The sequence below is a fragment of the Oncorhynchus kisutch genome, linkage group LG4, assembly GCF_002021735.2.
Source record: "Oncorhynchus kisutch isolate 150728-3 linkage group LG4, Okis_V2, whole genome shotgun sequence".
Lineage (NCBI taxonomy): Eukaryota > Metazoa > Chordata > Actinopteri > Salmoniformes > Salmonidae > Oncorhynchus > Oncorhynchus kisutch.
Window position 1 is genome coordinate 11007886 of NC_034177.2, and position 15829 is coordinate 11023714.

General features: G+C 44.6%; 1 protein-coding gene across 3 annotated transcripts in view; it reads left to right on the forward strand.

Moving 5' to 3' along the window:
• The window catches only part of LOC109889034 (dynamin-like 120 kDa protein, mitochondrial), a 76225-nt gene extending 60610 nt beyond the window's left edge, over positions 1-15615 (forward strand). For 2 of the 3 annotated variants that reach the window (XM_031822421.1, XM_031822420.1), the window contains exons 28-29: positions 13312-13384; positions 13791-15615. In XM_031822421.1, the coding sequence (XP_031678281.1) occupies positions 13312-13376 (65 nt within the window). In that variant the 3' untranslated portion in view covers positions 13377-13384; positions 13791-15615. The remainder of the gene's footprint in view (positions 1-13311; positions 13385-13790) is intronic. The other variant, XM_031822422.1, reaches the window with a different exon arrangement.
• Positions 15616-15829: the final 214 nt, after the last annotated feature.

Genomic DNA, 15829 nt, shown 5'->3' on the forward strand with positions numbered 1-15829 from the left:
GCAAGCCCATGTAATGCGTTGTAGGTTAGCAGTAAAACCTTGAAATGAGCCCTAGCCTTAACACGAAGCCAGCGTAGAGAAGCTAACACTGGTGTACCATTACTGTTCACACATGAGGCTCCTGCTAGCTGTCCATCGCTCAGATAACCTGGATGAGGTTTTAGGAAAACCATACACTTCCTCCCTCACATTGTGAAAATAGAGCAGGGCTGTTTTTAAGAGCGCTCTCTTGGTCTCTTCTGTTTCTCCGGTCAGGTTCGGCTTTTGAACAGATGATGTTTCCCAGTAGGTGGGTTGCCAGGGCAACTCTTAGCTAATATGTAGATGATTTTTTGCGTTTATTGCTGAATGGTTAAAGCTGGCTGGTCTTCTAATTGTGTATTAGATATTTCATCCAGACTTTTCCCCGTCTCCCGCTGTCCTAGATAAAGGCACATATCAGTTTTCAGATAGAGTGTACATTCAAACTCTATCGTGTCATTAGGGAATTTTAGTTTGTGGTTTGCTGCTCCTGCACAATGGGATGTGTGTGTGGGCTCAGCACCAGCTAGAGGCCCGTATTTACCTGAGGGTGTTTAAGTGTTGGGTGTTCTTCTGGGGGGCTGATGTGCAGAGAATGATGTGTCGGTCGGCATCGGCCGTGCAATCTCTGTGGTTTGTGAGGTTGTTTGGGATCAGCGCTGTGCCTAATGGGATGTAGTGACATGCAGGCTTTAGGGTATGTCCCGAGTCGGACCGCCAGATTAATCCTTGTCTGATAGAAGACATGGAGACTGAGACAGGTGTGGCTTTACCAGAGTTGGACCCTGGTTTGCCTTGGAATTGACATCACAGGTGATTCAGGTCAGTCTGTCTAGTCTGTATGTTTGCATGCCTGTCTATGTGCATGATTGTTTGTTTGCGTATCTGTCTGTTTTTCTGCCTGTGTGTTTGCCTGCCTGTGTGTTTGCTTGCCTGTGTGTGTGTGTTTGCCTGCCTGTGTGTTTGCCTGCCTGTGTGTTTGCTTGCCTGTGTGTGTGTGTTTGCCTGCCTGTTTGCTTGCCTGTGTGTGTGTGTTTGCCTGCCTGTGTGTTTGCCTGCCTGTGTGTTTGCCTGCCTGTGTGTTTGCCTGCCTGTGTGTTTGCCTGCCTGTGTGTTTGCCTGCCTGTGTGTTTGCCTGCCTGTGTGTTTGCCTGTCTGTGTGTTTGCCTGCCTGTGTGTTTGCCTGCCTGTGTGTTTGCCTGCCTGTGTGTTTGCCTGCCTGTGTGTTTGCCTGCCTGTGTGTTTGCCTGTCTGTGTGTTTGCCTGTCTGTGTGTTTGCCTGTCTGTGTGTTTGCCTGCCTGTGTGTTTGCCTGCCTGTGTGTTTGTCTGCCTGTGTGTTTGCCTGCCTGTGTGTTTGCCTGTCTGTGTGTTTGCCTGCCTATGTGTTTGCCTGCCTGTGTGTTTGCCTGTGTGTGTGGTGTGTGTGTGTGTGTTTGTCTGCCTGCCTGCCTATGTGCGTGGCTGTGGCGTGCACACCCGGAGTTCATCAGTGGAAAGTCCACTCACCTGTGGCTCTGAGGGATTATGACAGCGACTTCATTTTAAACACTCTGTCATCCCGAGGCCGACGTTACCCATAAGATTGATTGTTCAGGCTACTTAACTGGCTCTCTGTGGTTTACCATGACTTACTACAACCCCCCCCCCCCCCCCCAAAATCAACTCACAATTTACATAGACATTTTCTGAATTTACAACTTGAGTATCTTGCACAGCTTTAAGACGTCATTACTTGTCAGTGAAGTGCCCCCCCCTCAAAACAAAATGTTGTATTGGCTCGTTTTTCGTAAGTCTCTCTCTGGTTAGGCCTACTCCTCTCCTCTCTCTGGTTAGGCCTACTCCTCTCCTCTCTCTGGTTAGGCACAGGAGACTACACAATACATCCTGCCCAGGGGACTACACAACACCTGGCGTAACTACCCAGGGGACTACACAACACCTGGCGTAACTACCCAGGGGACTACACAACACCTGGCGTAACTACCCAGGGGACTACACAACACCTGGCGTAACTACCCAGGGGACTACACAACACCTGGCGTAACTACCCAGGGGACTACACAACACCTGGCGTAACTACCCAGGGGACTACACAACACCTGGCGTAACTACCCAGGGGACTACACAACACCTGGCGTAACTACCCAGGGGACTACACAACACCTGGCGCTTTCACGTGTTGTTTTCCCCACTCTGCTTTTTTGTTTGGTCTGGCCCATGTGACCCCAGGTTGAACCTGTTCAGTCCCAGGGCTCGACTTCTTGGTTCTGTTCTCCTCATGCATCTGGTTTCTAGATAAGCCCCCCAGAGCCAGCTGTGATTCATGGCTTTGCCACTGACGGGCGTTTTGCCCACAAGATCCTTGGTTTCTGCATCCGCCTCCCCTGCCTTTTTATAGCATGTTAACATACGGATTCAGAGACAAATCCAGTGACAAGGCCATGCCTCCTCTTCTGTTTTTTTACTTTAAGAGATGGCTTTTCAGTTGGGACAGGATCATGCAGATCCCGTCTCGACTGTAACCTTGCCGGTGACAGAAGTTGAATGTAAAAATGTGTTTCTGAATCATGACAGTTTGGTACGGGAGCCTCGTCCTGACCAGGCGCTGAACTCAGTCCTGTCTTCAGAGTTGGCTGATGGACTGGAGCACCATACAAAAGAAAACTGCCGTTTGTCTTGGCACCAAATGTTAGCCACTGAAACTCTTCCGTTGACACTTTTTATAACACAGTCTCCCATTTCTAACGGTTGCCTCTCTCCTTTCACATCAAACTCCAGCGAGGAGCATCCTCAATATTTAAAGAGATTAAGGTCTCTCCCTCACAGCGTGCCCTACAACCCTCTCTCACAGCGTGCCCTACGACCCTCTCTCACAGCGTGCTATACGACCCTCTCTCACAGCGTGCCCTACGACCCTCTCTCACAGCGTGCCCTACGACCCTCTCTCACAGTGTGCCCTACGACCCTCTCTCACAGTATGCCCTACGACCCTCTCTCACAGTGTGCCCTACGACTCTCTCTCACAGCGTGCTGTATGACCCTCTCTCACAGCGTGCCCTACGACTCTCTCTCACAGCGTGCTGTATGACCCTCTCTCACAGCGTGCCCTACGACTCTCTCTCACAGCGTGCTATACGACCCTCTCTCACAGCGTGCCATACGACCCTCTCTCACAGCGTGCTGTATGACCCTCTCTCACAGCGTGCCATACGACCCTCTCTCACAGCGTGCCATACGACCCTCTCTCACAGCATGCTGTATGACCCTCTCTCACAGCGTGCCATACGACCCTCTCTCACAGCGTGCCCTACGACCCTCTCTCACAGCGTGCTATACGACCCTCTCTCACAGCGTGCTGTACGACCCTCTCTCACAGCGTGCCGTACGACCCTCTCTCACAGCGTGCCATACGACCCTCTCTCACAGCGTGCCCTACGACTCTCTCTCACAGCGTGCCCTACGACTCTCTCTCACAGCGTGCTGTACGACCCTCTCTCACAGCGTGCTGTATGGCCCTCTCTCACAGTGTGCCCTACGACCCTCTCTCACAGCGTGCCATACGACCCTCTCTCACAGCGTGCCATACGACCCTCTCTCACAGCGTGCCCTACGACCCTCTCTCACAGTGTGCCCTACGACCCTCTCTCACAGCGCGCCCTACGACCCTCTCTCACAGCGTGCCATACGACCCTCTCTCACAGCGTGTCCTACGACCCTCTCTCACAGCGTGCCCTACGACCCTCTCTCACAGCGTGCCCTACGACCCTCTCTCACAGTGTGCCCTACGACCCTCTCTCACAGCGTGCCCTACGACCCTCTCTCACAGCGTGCCATACGACCCTCTCTCACAGCGTGCCCTACGACCCTCTCTCACCTTCTTTCTACTCTCTTTCCATCTGTATGGAGCGGTTGTTCGACCACGGCCACACTGTTTCACAGTCTAATTACAGGTAAATTAAAAGCTTTTCCCTCAGTCCCTTCTGCAGTTCCTGCTCTGTCCACTGAAGGCTTTACAGCCTTACGGCGCAGATGAGTTGGAGTGAAAGAGACCTATAATTTCCTGTGGAGATCAGCCGAAAGAGGGACCTGAAATAAGGGATTTCAGAGGATTATGGGAATATTCATGACCAGATAAAAGGGAGGGCAGCTGAATGGCAGTGTCTTGGGGCTCATCTCTTAGGTAAACAGGAGCCTAAATTGAGTTTTTCGATCCCTCTGAGACAACAGGCAGTGAACGACAACTGTCCACTTTGTGTGTTGCGTTTCCGCGCGTCCTGAAAGAAAAGCTGTTTATGTCCCTTGTCGTCTTGTGGGACAAACAGATGGCAGAGGAGAATCAATCTGTTTCGCACCATCACCATTTTTTTTGTGCATCCCCTCGATTTTCCCTTCATGATGACAGGGGCATAATTTTAACGCTGTTATAAATGAATGGCATTAAATGAATGGGGTAACATTTTGCCTATCAAATTCTGATCTAAATGGCGGGAGATGTGAACTGTAAAATGTACTTCAGTTAAGGTTCGTTCAACGTGTGTCGTCTCCTCCGTGGTTGACCTGATGCAGTAAGTGGTCCACATCGAGCAATTTAACCACCATTTTTATTTCAGCTGGCTTTGAAATAACTGCTAGGCCTACTCTCTAGGAGTTTGGATTTAATGCTGATAGGGGGAATTTGCGGAATTATTTGGAAAATGGTAGTTGAGGATATTATTTTCTGCAATTTGCATAAAAAGAGGACTTAGCAGGGCATCTATCTATAGATACAAAAGTCCACAGGGGCTGATAAACTGGAGCCGGGCTGCATCATTGCTGGCGTAATAAACCACATTATAAATCAATTAAAAAAATTGATATCGGGACATATTCCACAAGTATGGAAGGCTGCTTATGTGCTACTACTCCAGAAGGTTGGGGACACTAGTGTTCTTCGTCATTACCATGCCATGTCTTGGGTTTCTTGTCTATGTACAATGTAAATGTACAACTTCCTTTATCTGAGAATTATATTCTGAATGTACACTGCCTTGTAAAAGTATTCACCCCCTTGGCGTTTTTCCTATTTTCTTGCATTGCAACCTGTAATTTAAATTGATTTTTATTTGGATTTCATGGAATGGACATCAGTCAAAATTGTTGAAGTGAAATGGAAGGAAAAAAACGGATAAGTGGTGCTCATTTGTATTCACCCCTTTGCTACGAAGCCCCTAAATAAGATCTGGTGCAACCAATTACCTTCAGAAGTCACATAAGTGAACTTTATTTAAGTGTCACATGATCTCAGTATCTACACCTGTTCTGAAAGGCCCCAGAGTCTGCAACATCACTAAGCAAGGGGCACCACCAAGCAAGCAGCACCATGAAGACCAAGGAGCTCTCCAAACAGGTCAGGGACAAAGTTGTGGAGAAGTACAGATCAGGGTTGGGTTCTAAAAAAATATTCTGAACTTTGAACATGCCACGGAGCACCATTAAATCCATTATTAAAACATGGAAAGAATATGGCACCACAACAAACCTGCCAAGAGAGGGTTGACCACCAAAACTCACGGACCAGGCAAGGAGGGCATTAATCAGAGAGGAAACAAAGAGACCAAAGATAAACCTGAAGGAGCTGCAAAGCTCCACAGTGGAGATTGGAGTATCTGTCCATAGGACCACTTTCAGCCGTACACTCCACAGAGCTGGGCTTTACGGAAGAGTGGCCAGAAAAAAAGCCATTGCTTAAAGAAAAAAAATAAGCTAACACATTTGGTGTTAGGCATGTGGGAGGCTCCCCAAACATTTGGAAGAAACTACTCTGTTTAAACGAGACTAAAATTGAGCTTTTTGGCCACCAAGGAAAATGCTACAGTTGAAGTCAGAAGTTTACATACACCTTAGCCAAATACATTTAAACTCAGTTTTACACAATTCCTGACATTTAATCGTAGTAAAAATCCCCTGTTTTAGGTCAGTTAGGATCACCACTTTATTGTAAGAATGTGAAATGTCAGAGTAATAGTTTAGTGATTTATTTCAGCTTTTATTTCTTTCATCAAATTCCCAGTGGGTCAGAAGTTTACATACATGGGCTTTAAATGGTTTAATTTGGGTGAAACGTTTCGGGTAGCCTTCCACAAGCTTCCCACAATAAGTTGGGTGAATTTTGGCCCATTCCTACTGACAGAGCTGGTGTAACTGAGTCAGGTTTGTAGGCCTCCTTGGTCACACACGCCTTTTCAGTTCTGCCCACAAATGTTCTATAGGATTGAGGTCAGGGCTTTGTGATGGCCACTCCAAGACCTTGACTTTGTTGTCCTTAACCTCTCTGGGATATGTGGGACGGTAGCGTCCCACCTCGCCAACAGCCAGTGAAAGTGCAGGGCGCCAAATTCAAAACAACAAAAATCTCATAATTAAAATTCCTCAAGCATACAAGTATTTTACACCATTTTAAATATAAAATTCACGGTTCATCCAGCCACAGTGTCTGATTTAAAAAAATGCTTTACTGCGAAAGCACCACAAACGATTATGTTAGGTCACCACCAACTCACAAAAAAACACAGCCATTTTTCCAGCCAAGGAGAGGAGTCACAAGAAGCACAAATAGAGATTAAAATTAATCACTAACCTTTGATGGTCTTCATCAGATGACACTCATAGGACTTCATGTTACACAATACACGTATGTTTTGTTCGATAAAGTGCATATTTATATAAAAATATCTCAGTTTACATTGGCGCGTTACGTTCAGTAGTTATAAAACATGCAGTGATTGTGCAGAGAGCCACATCTATTTACAGAAATACTCATTATAAATGTTGATGAAAATTGTGTTATACATGGAATTAGAGATATACTTCTCCTTAATTCAACCGCTGTGTCAGATTTTTAAAAAACTTGACGGAAAAGGCAAACCATGCAATAATCTGAGTTCAGCGTTCAGACAACAAAGCAGCCAAAAAGATAACCGCCATATTGGGTAGTCAACATTAGTCATAAATAGCATTATAAATATTCACTTAACTTTTGATCTTCATCATAATGCACTCCCATGAATCACAGTTCCATATAAATGTTTGTTTTGTTCGATAATGTCCATTTATGTCCAAATAGCTTCTTTTGTTAGGGCGTTTAGTAAACAAATCCAAAAGTGTGTTCAGAAAAGTTCTGTTACAGCCCGTAGAAACTTGTCAAACTAAGTATAGAATCAATCTTTAGGATTTAAAAAAATCATAAATCTTCAATAATGTTCTAACTGGAGAATTCCAATGTCTGTAGAAAATCAATGTAACGAGAGCTAACTCTCTCGTGACTGTGCCTCAGAGCCTGTGGCACTCTGCCAGACACCTGACTCATTCCTCTCTCATTCGGTCACACTCACAGTAGAAGCCTGAAACAACATTCTAAAGACTGTTGGCATCTAGTGGAAGCCTTAAGAAGTGCAACATAACCAATAATCCACTGTATCGACAATAGGGGCTAAACTACGAGCTTCAGATTTCCTACTTCCTGGTTGAATTTTTCTCAGGTTTTTGCCTACCACTCACAGACATCATTCAAACAGTTTTAGAAACGTCAGTGTTTTCTATCCAATACTACTAATAATATGCATATATTAGCATCTGGGACAGAGTAGCAGGCAGTTTACTCTGGGCACCTTATTCATCCAAGCTACTCAATACTGCCCCCGTCACCAAGAAGTTAAGCCATTTGCCACAACATTGGAAGTATGCTTGGTGTCATTGTCCATTTGGAAGACCCATTTGTGACCAAGCTTAAAATGATGTCTTGAGATGTTGCTTCAATATATCCACATAATTTTCCTGCCTCATGGTGCCATCTATTTTGTGAAGTGCACCAGTCCCTCTTGTAGCAAAGCACCCCCAAAACATGATGCTGAAACCCCCGTGCTTCACGGTTGGGATGGTGTTCTTCGGCTTGCAAGCATCCCCCTTTTCCTCCAAACATAACGATGGTCATTATGGCCAAACAGTTCTAGTTTTGTTTCATCAGACAAGAGGACATTATTCTCAGAAGTACGATCTTTGTCCCCATGTGCAGTTGCAAACCGTAGTCTGGCTTTATTATGGCGGTTTTGGAGCAGTGGCTTCTTCCTTGCTGAACAACCTTTCTGGTTATGTCGATATAGGACTCATTTTACTGTGGATATAGATACTTTTGTACCTGTTTTCTCCAGCATCTTCACAAGGTCCTTTGCTGCTGTTCTGGGATTGATTTGCACTTTTCGCAACAAAGCACGTTGAGCTCTAGGAGACAGAATGCGTCTCCTTCCTGAGTGGTATGACGGCTGCGTGGTCCCATGGTGTTTATACTTGCGTACTGTTGTTTGTACAGATGAACATGGTACCTTCAGGCGTTTTGGAAATGGCACCCAAGGATGAACAAAGACTTGTGAAGGTCTACAATTTTTTCTCTGACGTTTTGGCTGATTTCTTTCGATTTTTCCAGGATGTCAAACAGAGGCACTGAGTTTGAAGGTAGGCCTTGAAATACAGTTGTTTGAAATACAAGCTGTTTAAAGGCATAGTCAACTTCGTGTATATGTAAACCTCTGACCCACTGGAATTGTGATACAGTGAAATAATCTGTCTGTAAACAATTGTTGGAAAAATTACTTGTGTCATGCACAAAGTAGATGTCCTATCCGACTTGCCAAAACTATAGTTTAACAAGAAATTTGTGGAGTGAATGAAAAGCGAGTTGTTTTTTTTTACACCCTTTTCTCTCTAATTTCGTGGTATCCAAATTGTTTAGTAGCTACTATCTTGTCTCATCGCTACAACTCCCGTACGGGCTCGGGAGAGACGAAGGTTGAAAGTCATGCGTCCGATAGACAACCCAACCAAGCCACACTGCTTCTTAACACAGCGCGCAACGTGCACCTGGCAACCTTGGTTAGCGCGCACTGTGCCCTGCCCGCCACAGGAGTCGCTGGTGCTTGATGAGACAAGGATATCCCTACTGGCCAAACCCTCCCTAACCCGGACGACGCTAGGCCAATTGTGCGTCGCCCTCCCAGTCGCAGCCGGTTACGACAGAGCCTGGGCGCGAACCCAGAGTCTCTGGTGGCACAGCTGGCGCTGCAGTACAGCGCCCTTAACCACTGCGCCACCCGGGAGGCCTGAAAGGCGAGTTTTAATGACTCCAACCTAAGTGTATGTAAACTTCCGACTTCAACTGTATGTCTGGCGCAAACCCAACCCCTCTCGTCATCCCGGGAACACCATCCATTCTTGATGGCAGCATCATTCTGTGGGGATGTTTTTCATCAGCAGAGACTTGGAAACTGTTCAGAATTGAAGGAATGATGGATGCCACTAAATACAGGGAAATTCTTGAGGGAAACCAGTTTCTGTCTTCCAGAGATTTGATACTGGGACAGAGGTTCACCTTCCAGCATGACAATGACCCTAAGCATACTGCTAAAGCAACCCTCAAGTGGTTTAAGGGTTAACATTTAAATGTCTTGGGATGGCCTAGTCAAAGCCCAGACCTCAACCCAATTGAGAATCTGTTCTATGACTTAGATTGCTGTACACCAGCGGAACCCATCCGACTTAAAGGAGCTGGAGCTGGAGCAGTTTTGCCTTGAATGGGCAAAGATCCCAGTGGCTAGATGTGCCAAGCTTATAGAGACATACCCCAAGAGACTTGCAGCTGTAATTGCCACAAAATGTGGCTCTACAAGGTATTGACTTGGGGGGTGAATAGTTTTGCACGTTTGTTAGTTTTTTTTGTCTTATTTCTTGTTTCACGATTAAAAAGATTTTGCATCTTCAAAGTGGTAGGCATGTTGTGTAAATCAAATGATACAAATCCCCCAAAAATCTATTTTAATTCCAGGTTGTAAGGCAACAAAATAGGAAAAATGTCAAGGGGGTGAATACTTTTGCAAGCCACTATACATCAATCAGGGTTTAGACCAGGGCGCAGTACTGTTACTGTAACCACAATAGTTGTAAATGATATTGTCAATGCTTTAGATGCCTAAATGAATTGTGCTGCCTCGTTTTGTTGACTTGTCAAAGGCTTTTGACACCATTTGATCATTCTGTTTTATTGAGTAAGTTGTCCTCAGTAGGCCTGAGCACTGATGCCTGTATGTGGTTTCGGAACTATCTCTGTAATATAACTCTATTGTGACAGAGGGGGGTCAAATCTGAATTCCTTGATGTACATAAAGGGATACCCCAGGGTTCGATTCAGGGGCCACTATTGTTTACGCTGTATATAAATAACATTGGAAATACTGTTATTTAAAAAATATATATATATATATATATGTATATATAAATGTTTATGCTGACAAACAGTGTTGTACTCTGTTGCACCATTTGTAAACCAAGCCTTTTCACATTTGCAGTGTGATTTCCATGCGCTGCAGAAGTCACACTTGGATCTTTAGTTAGTTCTTAATGCAAACAAAACAAAAGACATGCTATAGGTCCCATAACTTAGACATATTTGACATTTTAAATTACTTGCCTGAATGGAACACATTGAATGAGTTCCCTCTTCTAAATATCTTGGAATGTGCCTCGATGATATATTGGGGTTTAAAACGCACGTTTCTGAGCTGGTTAGGAAATTGAAGATCAAGATGTGATTAACTGTTGTTTTGCTAATAAAAAGTTAGTTGTCTGTTTTAGATTCCGGGGATATTATCTATATGCATGCAGCAGCTTCCACACTTAAACCACTCAATGCTGTTTTCCATTGTGCCCTTGGATTCATTACTGCTGATCGTTTTAGAACTCACCATTGTGTATTGTATCAGAAAGTGGGTTGGGCCTCTGTATCTAAGAAGAGAGCAGCGTTCTCTTTGGTTTATTTACAAAGCACTCCTGCAGAGACTTCCCACGTATCTGACAACACTGGTCAAGGTCACAACAACAGCGTACGGTACAAGAGCACAACATTGTGTAGTGCTAGAGGTTCCGAGGTTTTTATGCTCCATAGATGTGAAATGTGTTGCGGGGGAAGCTCAGGCTTGAATACCTGTTGCCCTTTAGAGAATTTATAACATTAGTGGGGAATCCTCTAAGTGAAGATTGGGTTTGTTTTGTGATTGAGTATTTTATTGTGTTGATGTTTGTATGCAGGGTTGATTTTGAAAAGACTGTTATAATAAAGGGACATAAAAAAAGCAAGGAACTGTACACAGTAGCTCTTCTATAAGTGGCACATCTAGACTCCGCTGGGCTTTGAAGGCGAGCCAGGGGTTTTCCCTTGGCTTGTTTTGATATGACAGAGATGTCCCTTCCTCCTCCTTCATGGGTCTGGGACAGATAGATGTTGCTATTGACTCCATTTGAGTTATGTTTTGCGTTCGGTGCCCGACCCACTCTCCATCCCCCGGTATGTGTGTTCCTTAACTTCTTTTGCGCCCTTGTGGTTGGGTAGAGAGTTCTAGAGTGGGGCTCCAGCCGGGTTAGGTTTCAGCCCCAACGCACCTGCCGTGATGGTGTCACCGTGCCCTCTTTCCCAGCCCTAATGCCACCAGTACGCGTTGGAATCTCCCCATGTGCCTCTGTGTTAAAGTATCAAAGACTGGGTGGAACCGTGTCACTGTGTCACCGTGCCCTATTTCCCAGCCCTAATGCCACCAGTACGCGTTGGAATCTCCCCATGTGCCTCTGTGTTAAAGTATCAAAGACTGGGGGAATTTATTTGTGTGTGTGTCGAGAGAGGGAGGAGGGGAAAGGTGTTTTTCTACCACTCTTCTGCTGTTTTTCATGGCTTAGATGTGTGTGTTGGTCATAGTGATTTCTCAGCACTTTTAGTGTCATGTTTCAGGACTCTGAGGTGTGTGTGTACATAAAGACTGCCGTGTGACTTTCATCTTTCAGAAAGGGATACATCTACACCCGTGCCCCCCACCAAAGGGTCTTGCACCAGCCCCTCTCTTTAGGATAAGGTTACCCTCTAAATGCAGCTCCCACCGTCATGTTGAAATGGACACTTAAAGGAGTACTACACTTTTTTACAGCTTGATGTGTTAGATGATTCCTCATAATGTTTTTTGTTAACATGCTCACATGCCTCTGACTTCCATTGACTGTTAGCTTGTGGTGGCTAAGATTAGCTGAAGTGGCTGTTTTTTAAAGAACTGAACCATGGATTACAGTTCCTCTTGGCCCATAGACTACTTTCAGGGTGAAGAACCATCTAACGTCAAACTGGGACCTACTCCTTTTTAAAACACTGTTGGTCTGCTAAACCGCTATGATTTATCAAGCCGTAGAAATCAAGGAGTCTTCTGGTTTTGAAGCTTTCAGACCTTTGTGTCTTTAGTTTTTTGTTTTGTTGTCAAAAGCATTTGAAGATTCTCTTCTGATAATATCTCTCCTCAGAGTTTTGTTTGTGCTTGGTGCAGCTCCAGTTGGATTAGTCTACTGGAATAGAGTGAGACGGAGAGACGGGGCAGCTGGCACTGCTAGTCCCCTATAGGCCTCTTTTTTTCTAATTTGCTAAGACTTACTCTTGCCATTTGTTTATTCAGCGATTTGAAAGACTCTTTGTAACTGCAGCCCATCGTGTGGCAGTACATGTTGTACGGACGGATTTCTCCTCCGAACACCATCTCGGACAAAAGGACCCCAACTGCCGGACGCGGTGACTCAACTTTTCTTCAGTGTGTTTTCCCTTTCATGTGGAATAATGTTATGGTATCTCCCATCCATTAGCTAGACATGTGCCTGGAGGGACATACCATGTCATGTTTTTTTTTGTTGGGGGGGGGGGTCTTTGATGTGGTGTGGGTGTGTGAGGTATGGTATGGTCAACAACTCCCCTCTTCAATAGAATATTTCACCTAAGTGGTAGTTTTATTTAGGTTTGACGGATGTCAGTGGGGACTGTCTGCTGATTAGCTGACACAAGAGGTGGCAGAACAATGGCCCGTGACACGTCTGTTATTCTGCTAGTGAATACATACAGAATGTCAGGTCATTGGTTTCACACTCGTTCTAAGAAAGTATGCCACAGGATATTTCTTGTGTATATATTTCTTGTGTATATAGTTATTGTGTGCTGGTAGTTGGAAGGCCACGGTCACAACAGGAGGACGTAGAGTCTGAGAAACGTCAAGTAGTCTTGGGTCTCGCAGGTGGAAACACAATAGAATAGGCCTGTTTAGCCAACTCAACCAACTTGCATGACAACAGTGCTTTCCTGGGTTGTACTGTATCAATTGAGGCATCTTGGATGCTCTCCATATCTACTGTTTTTGTTTTGCAAAGACTCAACTAACCCCCATCCTCTCTTTCCTCCTCTGCAGAGAAGGTCCGTGAGATTCAGGAGAAACTTGAAGCCTTCATAGAAGCTCTTCACGAGGAGAAGTAGAGCACCAGGTATCTGCCTGTCAAGCATCTCACATGCTGCAGTACATAGACTATTAGTGAGCAGTGTTGTACAGAAATGTCTCTAATATAAATATATATGTGTAAGCATTTCACTGTGTACACCTGTTGTATTCGGCACATCCGACAAATATGATATGATTAGAATTTGATTTGAATACATATATACACATACAAATACATATACACTACCGTTTCAGCTGTTTCCAGCTACAATGGTCATTTACAACATTAACAATGTCTACACTGTATTTCTGAACAATTTGATGTTATTTTAATGGACAAAAAAATAGATTTTCTTTCAAAAACAAGGACATTTCTAAGTCACTCCAAACTTTTGAGTGTGTGTGTGTGATATAGATATACAGTAATTCATCTCACCATTTCTCCTTGGCAGAAACCAATGGATCACAGAAGCATTGTACTGATCAAAGAAGACTAATTCCTCTCTCTGTAAATGACTGAACCCCCCCCCCCCCAGTGACACCCAACTGTTGCTCCTAGTTTTTTTTCTGCAAGTGGAGTTTATGGGATGGAGCCCTTAACACTGAGGAGGATCAGGTTATCAGTGTTGCTGAGCAGATAGCACTTCCTCTGCTCAGAGTGGGCAACATGCTTTATAGGCCCATGATGAGTACACCAGACATGTCCTCTTCACACAGGAATCCAACTACTGTCTCCGGGCTTTTTTGCTCTGCATTTTTGGCAGAAAAGTAGAGACGAAGAGAGAAGGGGGAGGACAAGATTTAAGTTACACACCTCGTGACTGACTGGCGGATCGACCTCATGTCGACTTCCTCTCTCTCTCATTGCTACCTCGTTTCTAATAAATGAGGTGGTTGTAAAGGTTTTCTCTCTCACTGCCAACTTCCTTTCCTTTGTTTGGGAATGTCTTTAATCGGCTTGAGCACCTGTCAGAAGTTGTGTCCCAAATTGCACTGGTCAAAAGTAGTGCACTGTGGAGGGAGTAGGATGCCATTTGGGACGTAACCAGAATGTCTGCTGGTGACCAGGTGAGTCAGGTGGTGTGTGATGAAGGGTGGTGGGAACCACCCTCCTCTCTGTAGATTGACTAGCTGTAAATTAACGCCTGTTGGGTTGAAGCCATTCTCCTGCCTATTGTTAGCACTCGTTCCACTTAGGACTTAATGTGAATTCATTTCAGTTATCCCAGCGGCTAGCTTTAAGCCAGCTCTACACGTGCGTCACTAACCGTACAGGTACAGGCCTCAGTTATTAACCCTCACTTGCACAACAGTCAACCTCCTAAAACTAGAATATATGAACAGTGGATAGAATATTCCACACTAGTTGTAACAAAGATAATATAATATAGATTAGATTTCTTATTTCAGGCAAGCAGAGTTAATTTGAGAGTTATGTCTGCTATTGATAGGCAGCGCGCAATGCCCCACTATGTACCACTCTCTCTGCCCTACTGTGTGTGCACCTCATCATCACAAGGGTTTATATTATGGCATTTCATTTCACTGTTGGACGAAACGGCCTCTACTATCTTTGTTCTGGGTGAAGATCCAGTGTTGGACTAGAATCTAGTTCAACCTGCAGTGGATGGAACCACATTGTCCAATCACGTTGGGGGAAAGATGCTAGTTGTATTCAAACGTGGTGACAGAGCTGCACAGGCATCTTTGGGTTCTTGGTACATTCATTCCTTTCACTTTTTCTGCTTCTTCATGCTCCTCTGCCTCTGGGCAGGTCACACTGTCTGACTTGCTGGTCTTTACTGGTCTCTCCTGAGGGACCTTTTTCTCTCTCTGCTCTATTCCATCCATCCATGTTTTCTTTAGTTTTGATCCTCTCTCTTGCTCTTCTCTCAAGCCCTCTATCTTCTATACTTTCCATCTCCCATTTCACCCCCCCACTCTTTGTTCACGGCTCTAAAGAGTGGAATGAAATGGTGACTGGTATACTTAACCCCGGTCCTTCATATGTGTATATGGGTTAATACCGTACATGGTGTACATGTAAAGTTAATACCAATCATGAATCCGTTATTGCTTATGGGATGAATGTCAGAGTGTGATGCTCTTGTAACAAGATATCCATCGGTTGGTTCAACACCTACAGTTCTCTTTGATGTTATAGAATGTAATGTTTGCATGGTATACCCCATCAGATGTGCTTTATTTATTACAAATTTGATTGTTTAAGAAAGTGAAAATAAAATTGATGTTAATAAAAATGTAATTTTCCAAGAAGTTGTTTCCGTGTCGATGACGTTTGTCTTTTAAAATGTTTTTTATTTCACCTTTATTTAACAGGTAGGCCAGTTGAGAACAAGTTCTCACATACAACTGCGACCTGGTCAAGATAAAGCAAAGCAGTGTGACTAAAACAACACGGAGTTACACACGGGATAAACAAACGTACAGTCAATAACACAATAGAACAATCTGTATACAGTGTGTGCAA